This window comes from Sinocyclocheilus rhinocerous, unplaced genomic scaffold, assembly GCF_001515625.1.
Source record: "Sinocyclocheilus rhinocerous isolate Xijiao unplaced genomic scaffold, SAMN03320098_v1.1 scaffold2715, whole genome shotgun sequence".
Lineage (NCBI taxonomy): Eukaryota > Metazoa > Chordata > Actinopteri > Cypriniformes > Cyprinidae > Sinocyclocheilus > Sinocyclocheilus rhinocerous.
In genome coordinates, this window is record NW_015667273.1 from 643,140 (window position 1) to 654,078 (window position 10,939).

Consider the following 10,939-nt stretch of genomic DNA (forward strand, 5'->3'; position numbering starts at 1 on the left):
TGCAAAAAGGTGGAAAATTTCCAGTAAATTTCGGAAACATTCCAGAAATTTTGGAAACTTTCCAGGATTTTTTTTTTATATTCCAGGGATTTTTGGAAGGTTTCCGGAAATTTTCCACCCCTTTGCAACCCTAACGTCACTGCACTCATTCTACCAACACAGTTCAGCACTGTTAGCCAACCATGCTGAGAATTTTGGGCCGAGAACGGTTTGTAATCTTGCCATGCTGAACCAAGCTCAAGTGGAAATATAACTGTAACCATTCCTTACCATTCTTAGAACAGTTCTCAGTAAAGGTGGAAAAGCGCCTGTGTTTACTCTGCATCATATTTCCTGAGAGCACACACACTACTGTTGTTGCAAACCCTAGTTAAGCCGGGCTCACACTGTGCGATTTTTTTTAAAAGTCCTTTAGGATTGTACTTGTCAGACTGTACGAACATGATGATCATGTCACACTGTGGGATCTCAGTTGTCATTAATGTCAGACTGTACGACAGTCAAGACGTGTTAAAAACGGGTGCGCGCGCAAGAAAACTTGTCCGAGTTTGACCTTATCAACCCATACACGTTCAGTGACTGCGAGCTGCATTGCACGTGGGGCTGTAATGTTGGCTATCATTAAAAGTATATGAATGGCGGCAATACCGGCATATTTAAGAAGAATAGTGTAAGCAGCACTGCACACCCACATGAAAACAGCAGCACAACTGGTGTTTATCATAGCAAAGGCAATGTATCATATGACTTTCGTGAGCGGAGGACGAGAGCGCCAGAGTTTATGCAGTTAGAAGAAATCTCTAGCATTAATTCTGATCATGGCTTGTCTTGAAAAACTTGACGTTCGTTGTAGGAGAAGTCACGCTGCAGGACAGTGTGCCAAATCTTCTGACACTGCCAGAATTTCGTCGGAGGTAAAATTTGATCGCAACAGCCATTAATCAGCTGTCGGTGAACATGTCAAACTACCGATCAAGGATAGTTTAGCCTAGGATTATAGGAATCTTTTTGGATTGTCAAAAATTGTCTCAGACGACCAAATCGTGGCCAAAATCGCACAGTGTGAGCCGGGCTTTAGTTTCCTTCATAGGCAGCATTTTAAGGCATTATAGGTTCAAAACCTGTTTCAAAACCAAGGCAAATTATGCTGCTTTTATAGTTTTAATTTTAAGGTGGCTTTATCCTTAGTAATGATGGAAATCCCAGAATGCTTGAATACATCAAAGATGGTGGATGAAGTAAAGAAATGTAATGTAAATTATAAATTTAATTTATTATTATTATGTTTTATAGCATTTATAAATATTTTGAATTAGCTTTTATTTTTATATTTTCTTTTTATAATTTTATATATATTGTTTTATATATTTTAAGTTAAATTTTCAGTCTTTGTTGTGCTTTTATTTTATTAGTTTTTAAATATTTCTATATATTTGTTTTTAAATATTTCTATCTATTTTAAATATTCTATCTTGTTTTCAACTTAGTTGTTTTATTTCAGTTCAGTTAAGTTTTTTTTCTCTTATATTTATATATTATTCCACATTTCAAATAACAACTTATTTTAGCAGTTTTACTTAACAATAACAATAACTGTTTATAATTGATTATAAATATATAAATTTATTCAGTAGTGTACATTTCTGCCGTATGGGCATTACTTTGACAATCACCTCTGATTGTAATGTAAAAACATGCATTTCCTGTAAAGCTGCTTTGAAATGGTATGTATTGTGAAAAGCGCTATGTGAATTGAATTGAATTCAGTACTGAAAAATATTATTAAAGGGGTCATATGATGCGATTTCAAGTTTTCCTTTTTGCTACAGATATTGTGTTTTGTGTATCTAGAAACTAGATACGACACACAAAAAATAAATGAAGAATTGCTTCACCTTAACCCTGTACTCATAAAAAGCCATAGATTTATTGTTAATTCCATTCATTGTCTGGCATTCTTCCTACAGTTGCACAAAGTCCAGTCAGGACTTTCCACAACAGAGTAAAATGTCTTTGAATTTTTGTTTTGGGTCCCATGGGGTTATCGAAAGCCTGGTCCCCTTCCACGCAGTCACAAACACACTCTTCTATTCTGTCCAGTGTCACATTCTCATTTCCAAATGTGCCTTTAAATTAGGGCTGCACGATAAATCGCATGCGATATTTAATGCGCATCTTGTCAGAAAGCCGGTTCTGTAATCAGCGGTAAATCTCCATCACGTGCGTGCTTTCACATTGAGCAGCATTAACTACACAGAGCCGTTGTTCACTGACGAGCTGCGCAAAAAATCGCGCGAATATGAACGTGGTTTTGCGCAGATGCGCATTAAATATCGCATGCGATTTATCGTGCAGCCCTACTTTAAATAAACTCTTAGACTTGAGACTTTCAGTCTAATAAGAGTTCATTTAAAGGCACTTTTTAGAAATCAAAAATGCTTGACCTCGATCTATCCTTAAACAGTTGGATAGACACACTGGGAAGAAGGACAAAGAGAGAGAGAATGATGGAGTGTCAGACTTGGACTCTGTCAGGCTTTTCCATTTTGTGTTTTCCTGTTCAGAATTATGTTGCTCTCTCCAGTATTCAGGCTAGACTCCTGAAATTGTTTAATTCTTAAAGAAAACAAAGATGTTGTTACTAGTCCACTGATTTTATTTGATTCAATTTTGAATTGTTTTCATTTAGCAAGTGTATCAAGCATGAAAGCCATTACCCTTAACTATTTAAAGTTAAGCCATTTCCTTTCCTTCCTTCCTTCCTTCCTTCCTTCCTAAAATAACTGTTATGAGGTCAGTATTACACCTAGAGTGAAGTATATGACCATATTCCTTGTTTATGGGAACATAGAAAGAGGGAGAGTGCAGTACTGCATACTAAAATGCTTTTATTTTTACTAAAGTGCTTTTTGGGCTTCATTCAAGTGTTCAATTCAGGTTTGATCAGGTAGACAGATCACTAGGTTTTGAACAACATGAGAGAAACACTTCACATTATACCTATTTTCTCTCTCTTTGTTTGGCTTCAGGGTGTATTTAAAGATATTTCCTACATGGTGGACTCTCAGAATAAGGTACAGGTCCTTGATCGTGACCATGTTAGATCATCTCTCGCCATCTTTTCCATCCTTTCATTAGACAAAAATCCAAACACACTATTTTTTTCTCATTTATTCGCTCATCTGTATTTGTGTGTTATTGTTTGTTTAGAAATACAAGCTCCACCTCCATCTACAGTGTTTATTTTGTTGTCTTTCTCCCATTGTTTTTTCTGCTTTTTATTTTTCTTGTCGAGTGTCCTGTTTGAAACCATGTTTCATCCAGATGCATCATCATGATGTTTCCAAAGACATTCTGTTTCATATATATATATATATATATATATATATATAAGTTTTTTATATATGGATGTGTTTACAGCATCTTGCAGTGACTCGTGAATACAACAGCGAGTGTATGCGGCGGTACAGTTGGACCCCTGATACAGTGGACCACTCACATAACACTGTCTGCAGTCCTGTGCATTCTGGGTAAGAATATGTTTTTGTGTTTAGGTTGTTTAACATTAAGTATGCAAACACATTAGTAACCAAAAAATGTATATATTTTGATTATATATACACTGTATATACACTGTAATTCAAAAGTTTGGGGTTGGTAAGATTTTTTAATGTTTTCTAATATGCTGATATGTTGCTTAGGAAAAATTTATTATTATTATCAATGTTGAAAACAGTTGTGCGCCTTAATATTCTTGTGAAAACATTGATACATTTATTTCGCATACATAGAAAATAATTTATATTTGAAATATAAATATTTTGTAACATTTTAAATGTCTTTACTATTGCTTTTAATCAATATAATGCATCCTTGCTGAATAAAAGTATTCATTACTTAAAAAAAATCTTGCTGACCCCAAACTGTTGAATAGTAGTGCTCAGTCCTCCTTATTTTACATATTTGTATTTACAGTTACAATTTTATTTTAGAAGAAAATAAATTTGTCGTTCTGTCTATTAGTGGCACCAAATGAATTGCAATTATCTTAGAATTCCCAATAATCTCAATGCTAAACCGTATTGCTTTTGACCACCTAGATCTCCTAAGGGGGATTGAGCACCTCATTAGCACATTATAATGATACCATTTATGATTGGTGGAAGATGATTTAATCCAACCAGTCTGCAAACATGATGCTGTTTTGGGCAAGCATGTGAAAAGCTTTTCATTGGCTTCATTGAGTTGTTTGCATAAAGCACATTTTGATTTTCTTTAGTTTTCCCCCCACACTTTCTGCTACATTGCACAGATCTGATTTTTGACATCAGCTTCATGTTTTTCTTATATGTATGTCAGCTTTTTTACCATGACAACAACTGTAATAATGAATGTTGTTTATTTTTTTACCTCCTGCTTTCTGTTCTTTTTTCTTTTCGTTGATTTTTCCTTTTGCAGCCCTTCCTCCCCGCTTCCTCAGTATGACTCCAGGTGAAAACTGAGTCCGGTGACATCCCTCTTTCTATAGCTTTCTGTCCTGTCTTTTCCCTCTATTTTTTCATCTGTCCTCTCCTGTTTTCTTACACTCTTTATCTCTATCCTGCTCTCTGGTGTTTTATTCCCTGTTTTATCCCCTCATCTGTGTAAGCGCTCCTCCACACTGTGTGTTTAGCCGGTCTTTGGGAAATGGACCTCATCTCATGCAGAAATCAGCAAATTCAGCACAGTCATAAAATAAATTCCAGATCACTTATTACACACACTAGTCCTACCATCAGCACATTAGGCATTTTGTGATGAAAGGGAGTTTTTTGTAATGTTCTGCATTTCACAGTTAGAAATGACCTGTTAAAGCTGCACCATTTCATCAGTAGGACTGGGCGATATATTGAAAATTCACAGTATATTGTATTTAAATTGATTCACTACTTCACTAATGTTCCTGCAAGTCTTGTGAGTGGCATATATTAAAAATGTTTTATTAAAAATGTTATATTCTTTGAAAATAGTGTGTCTTTATAATTTTTTAAGGTTTTTACCATTTTAGTTCTTACATTAAACATTTTAAATGGATATTTTGTCAGTATTTGAAAAATGTTATTATGAACTTTTTATTAATATCATGCTTAAAATTTTAAGCAACACAACTATTTTCAACATTGATGATAATAATAAGAAATGTTTCTTGAGCACCACAACAGCATATAAGACACGGGAATGAATGACATTTTAAAATATATTAAAATAGAAAACAGGTTTTTAAATGATAATATGATGTCTCACAACATTAATGTTTTCATTGTGTTTTAGACACTCAAAATCTTTTGAATGGTAGTTTTAATATGTTGAATATCACCAATATGTTGACATGCCATTTGTTGTACAAAAAAAATAAAATTTGTTTTATCGCCCAGCCCTTGTCATCAGTGTTAGGATCTCATGTATATGTAACACAATGGCAGTGCACTTGCAAATATAAATTGCATTCAGCTCACATTAACAGATAATGGGTGTTTTGGGTTTTCTGTCCACCTGTGGAGGTGCTTTTGGTCACACTGTTGATCACTGCTTCGAAACAATTGATCTTGGCAGTAAACAGGATATTATTTTCAGCTTTGCACACCGAGTCATGAGTACAGTGACTATGGTAATATTTTGGTAAGTCAATATTGAAGGAATCCCTTGTGTTTCCTGTTGAAGTGTCTCTGTTGCTGTTGTATGAGGGACTAAATGCTGCCAGGTTTAACAGCTCGAAGCACTGTCACTCTTTTTAATTGTTTTTCCTCTGTCTTGACTAAACTGTCTCTATCTCTCTCACTTTAATGGTCTGTTCTCGCTTACTGTTTATCCTCCTTTTCGTTTCTGCTTAGACATTTCCCTTCTCCCTCTCTCTCTCTCTCTTACCACGTGTGTTGGGTGTACAGTGATCACAGCATGGGAATCGTCTCTCACTCGTTCGTGTCTGTGTAGTGGGTTAGCGTGGTGTCCCTCTTTCTTTCTTCATCTCTTTCTCTTCCGTTAATCCTTTATTCTCTTTTTGTAGATTCCTAGTGAGTTTCATGGTAGACGCTCGGGGTGGGTCAATGAGAGGAAGTCGTCATGATGGGATGCGTATAATCATTCCACCCAGGAAGTGTCCAGCACCGACGCGAATCACCTGCCGCCTAGCAAAGAGGCACCGCCTGGCGTACCCACCCCCTATGGTGGAGGGAGAGGGTCTTGTGAGCAGGCTGGTGGAGATGGGGCCAGCCGGGGCACAGTTTTTGGGGCAAGAGTTCCTCTATGGTGGCTTAAATTATCTGTAGTTTCGCAGTAAAAGCAGATACATCATGAACAACTTAATCTTGGCCTAATTGCATTCGTTTTTAACTTTTTGACAAAAATGTCAATGGGGAATGAGTTCAGATTGAGTAGTGTCAGCATTTCCTTCTTAAATTCTAATCAAATTAGTGCTGAACGCAATATGCATGGTGCAATTTCCCATTTGTTTAATGAATTCTCCCCTTATTGTCATCATTTCATTTCAGGCCTGTGATAGTTGAAATTCCTCATTTCGGCTCCATGCGGGGAAAGGAGAGGGAGCTGATCGTCCTACGCAGTGATAATGGAGAAACCTGGAAAGAACATCATTATGACTGTAAAGTGACAGAGCTCACCTCGATCCTCAATGGCATGGATGAGGGTAATGTACTAATGACATAACTAAAACTTCAGACTAATATGGTTTTCATTAAGTACCTCATGGGTAGTTTTCATTAAATCTTTATAATGTTGTTTGTTTGTATTTTCATATTTAATTACAGAGATGGACAGCCCAGCAGAGCTGGAGAAAAAACGTATTTGCCGCATCATCACAAAAGATTTCCCACAGTACTTTGCGGTGGTGTCACGCATCAAACAAGAAAGTGATTACATGGGACCAGAGGGCGGAGTCCTGAGCAGTGAGGCAGTTACCATGGTGAAGGCTGCCTTTCCTCAGGGAGCGCTTACGAAGAAGATTCGTGTTGGACTACAGGTATAAGAACTTATCAAGATGGTTGTTGTCAAATTATGTTTGGTCAAGCTTTTGTATTAAATACATTTTATTTTTATTTTATTTTATGGAATACCTGGAAATATTAGGGAATTTTAAAATTGTGTTTTCTATAGAAAATTTATGTTTATGGTTATCAATTTTAAATATGTAGTAAGCTATATATTGATCTTGTTGTAGAGTTTGTATAGATTAAAAACTGCGTGCAAGCCATAATGATTTTTGGTTTTCCAGTGATTTTTTTTCTTTCGAGTCAGTTTTTTTTTTTTCAATAAATAAGTGTAATTGATTCACAAAATATTTTGAATGATTCGTAAGTGGAATTAATTTAAGCAATTTACATAAAACTGACCTGTCTTATCATCTCAAGGGGCTCTGGGAACATTCTTTCTCTCTATCACACACATACACACACTATAGTAGAGTGTTTTCTCACAGAACACAGACATAATAGCAGAATAGCATCTGTTCTTTGGACAGTAACTTCCAGCAGTGGTCAGGATACATTTCTTGGTAAACATCTCATGACCATAACATAGAAACTGAGAGTATATACATGTTACACAAGAAACAAGTCACAAAACTACGGCAATAAAAAGCTATATACATTCCAAGGATGATTAATTAGTTGCACATGCCTAGAGTGGTTATGCAAAATGTCCATGAGACATGAACCCAAAAAAAAAAAACAGCATTGGTGCAGAAAAATATGCACTGTAGATGCTCTTCTGTTTTTTTCTCTCCTGTTCATCATACCACTTTATTCTGTTTCTCTCTCAGGCTCAGCCTGTGCCAGAAGACATTGTGCGGACTATCACTAGTAACCGTGCATCCTTCAGCCCGATTGTAACCGTGGAGCCCAGAAGGAGGAAATTCCACAAGCCCATCACAATGACAATCCCTGTGCCGCCCAGAGCCAAAGAGGCTGTTGCTAATGGACGCAAAGGAGAACCTGCCCCCTGCCTTAGACTGCTCTGTAGCATTACAGGCAAGTGAATAGTTTGTGTGTGTATTTAAAATGAAATGGGGAAAATGTCAGGTTGTCATGGCCAAATGAAAATGCAACAACAACTGCACGTTATTTGAGATGCCCCATCTGAATTTTAATTCAACATTTGTGTTTACTTTGGTGTATACAAAGTTAAAAGTCAGGAAAATCTGAGATAAAACATGCATTTGCAAGTGACATGAAATTTCACATTAAAACCAAAAAAATTATTACGCACCCCACAAAGTATTGTGATAAAAGTGATTCCCAACACCGGTGTTCAAAACTGTTTTGTTTTTAGGTGGAACATCCCCTGCACAGTGGGAAGACATCACTGGGACCACTCCACTCTCCTTTGTTACAGACTGTGTTTCCTTCACCACAAATGTGTCTGCCAGGTTAGTCTCAGCTGATGTTGGAGTCAGATGCAGATTCAAATCATGTGCTTTGGAGTGGGGGACGGTGGAGGATCTCTGCCCTAGATTAAATTATATCATTATAATCATGTTCATCTGCACATCCACAATGTCAGATGCTGATTGAACTCAAATATGACTGCAGACTGTGGGCTGGAAAAAAAGAGTTAGTGAGAATAGGAAGGTTCACATAGCGTCATTAAAGAACAGACACCTTTTCTATAAACATTGTGAGGAATTTGCTTGTGTTTCTGCTCAAAATCTCTCTAAATTATGTCATTCACCAGTTTGTGAGTGTCAGCTCATTACAAAAATGTTCTTAAAATCAAACATTGAAATTAATGAACTGCATAAGCTCAGAAATATGCTAAAAGTAAACCATGTTTATTCTTGTTGCAAGTAAACTTAAATTTAATGTAGTTTGGATTGCATTTTATTTTATGTGTTGTCCACATAAAATGATAATTTTTGATAAGCATTTATTTCCTAAATATGCATGCTTCTATAGACTTATTTTGCTTTTTGCATTTAAAGGGGTCCTATTATGCTCTTTTACAATGTCTTGATTTTGTTTTGGGGGTGTACTAGAACAGGCTCTCATACTACGTTGTTTGAAAAACACATTATTTTTCACATATTTTACATTATTACAAGAAAAAGTGAAAAAGCATAATAGGACCCCTTTAACATTTTGTCTATGAACAGTGTTTGTTTCAGTGTTGAAGGCAACTGACTAAAGATATTGTTTCCGTAACTTCTATCATGTAAACATCTAAGAAACAAGGTTTTCTGTCGCATGGAGTTGTAACAGAGAAAGTAAATATTTGTGAAAATTTGAGAATTGTACAGGATTTTCCTTATTCTAGGTGAATTCTTTCCACTCCTTTTGCAGATTTTGGTTGGCAGACTGTCAGCAGATCAGCGAGACTGTGGGTTTAGCATCTCAACTGTACAGAGAGCTGATCTGTGTTCCGTACCTGGCCAAGTTTGTGGTGTTTGCTAAAATGATCGACCCCATAGAGACCCGCTTGCGTTGCTTCTGCATGACTGATGACAAAGTCGACAAAACTCTGGAGCAGCAGGAGAACTTTGAGGAGGTGGCAAGGAGCAAAGACATTGAGGTGTGCCACTGTAACTCACACGCTACCCTACACACATGCACGCACTATACACACGTTCACATAAATAATTAATGTTGAACACACTGTTTGGAAACAGTGAGTCATGAGTTTGTGAATATTCTTGTGTATATACACACAAAGGAAAATCCATTGAAAAAAAACACGACAGAACATGTACCAATACATTTTTTTTCACTGTAATTCACAAGCCATTTTCATATAAACACCCACACGCTCATATTCTCCAGTATTCAAACACAATAACCTTTCTGATCATTTACTGACACCATAGAGACATAAATATATAAATGCTAATGATTTGTCACTCGTTCCTTTGTCAGATTCTGGAGGGTAAGCCCATTCATGTTGAATGCTACGGCAACATCACTCCTCTGGCAAAGAGTGGTCAGCAACTCGTCTTCAACTTCTATGCCTTCAAAGAGAACCGACTTCCATTCAATGTCAAGGTTTGAGAGACTAATTGTTTGAGAGACTAATTGGCCTAATTCTTACATTTATACATTCCATTTACATTTAGTCATTTAGCAGACGCTTTTATCCAAAGCGACTTACAAATGAGGACAATGGAAGCAATCAAAATCAACAAAAGAGCAATGATATGCAAGTGCTATAACAAGTCTCAGTTAGCTTAACGCAGTACACGTAGCAAGGTTTTTTTTAAGTTATATAATAAATAAAAAGAAAACAGAATAGAAAAAGAATAGTGCAAGCTAGTGTTAGAGGCCTTTTTTGCTTTTGTTAATTGTATAATAAATAAAAAGAAAACAAATAGATAGAATATGAAAAGATTAGAAAGGCTAGTGTTAGTTTAAAAAAAAAAAAAGAAAACAAGCAGTAAATGAATAGAGTGCAAGTCTAAAAGGGACAAGTTTTTTTTTTGAAGAATGTAGTAGGATGATTAGAAAGGATGAGTTTGGAGACTTCTGCCACAGAGAGTGAAAAGAAAGATGTGAACAAGTGTATGTTTTCTGGTAAGATGTGCTTGACAGATTGTGGTGTGGAAAATTGTGCACTGATGGTTTTAATTTTATTAATGAAGAACGTGGCAAAGTCATCAGCTGTTAGAGTTGATGGAGGAGGAGGACAAAAGAGCAAGGAAAATTTTTTAAAGAGCATGCGAGAGTTAGACGAATTGTTAATTTTGTTATGATGTAAGAGTGGAGCAGAAAGTATCAGTAGCACTGTTAACATCAAGAGATGCTAACTGTTTAGGGGGAGGAAATGAAGATGAAACCATAGCAGATAGCCGGGAGGGTGAGAGTGAGCATAGGTTACGTTGAAAGATGACATGTGGAAGGGTATGTGTCGTGTCAGGAACCATGTTGAGGTTAAGAGTGAGGAGGAAGTGATCCGAGGTGTG

At 36.4% G+C, this 10,939-nt stretch overlaps 1 protein-coding gene across 1 annotated transcript in view; it reads left to right on the forward strand.

Annotated features, from left to right (window-relative positions):
* Positions 1 to 10,939, forward strand: part of LOC107733536 (ankyrin-3-like) — an 86,218-nt gene that overhangs the window by 51,254 nt on the left and 24,025 nt on the right. Inside the window, exons 28-37 of the mRNA XM_016545201.1 lie at positions 3,030 to 3,074; positions 3,421 to 3,530; positions 4,459 to 4,491; positions 6,044 to 6,268; positions 6,528 to 6,682; positions 6,804 to 7,015; positions 7,814 to 8,021; positions 8,323 to 8,419; positions 9,330 to 9,558; positions 9,900 to 10,025. Coding sequence (XP_016400687.1) covers positions 3,030 to 3,074; positions 3,421 to 3,530; positions 4,459 to 4,491; positions 6,044 to 6,268; positions 6,528 to 6,682; positions 6,804 to 7,015; positions 7,814 to 8,021; positions 8,323 to 8,419; positions 9,330 to 9,558; positions 9,900 to 10,025 — 1,440 coding nt within the window. The remainder of the gene's footprint in view (positions 1 to 3,029; positions 3,075 to 3,420; positions 3,531 to 4,458; positions 4,492 to 6,043; positions 6,269 to 6,527; positions 6,683 to 6,803; positions 7,016 to 7,813; positions 8,022 to 8,322; positions 8,420 to 9,329; positions 9,559 to 9,899; positions 10,026 to 10,939) is intronic.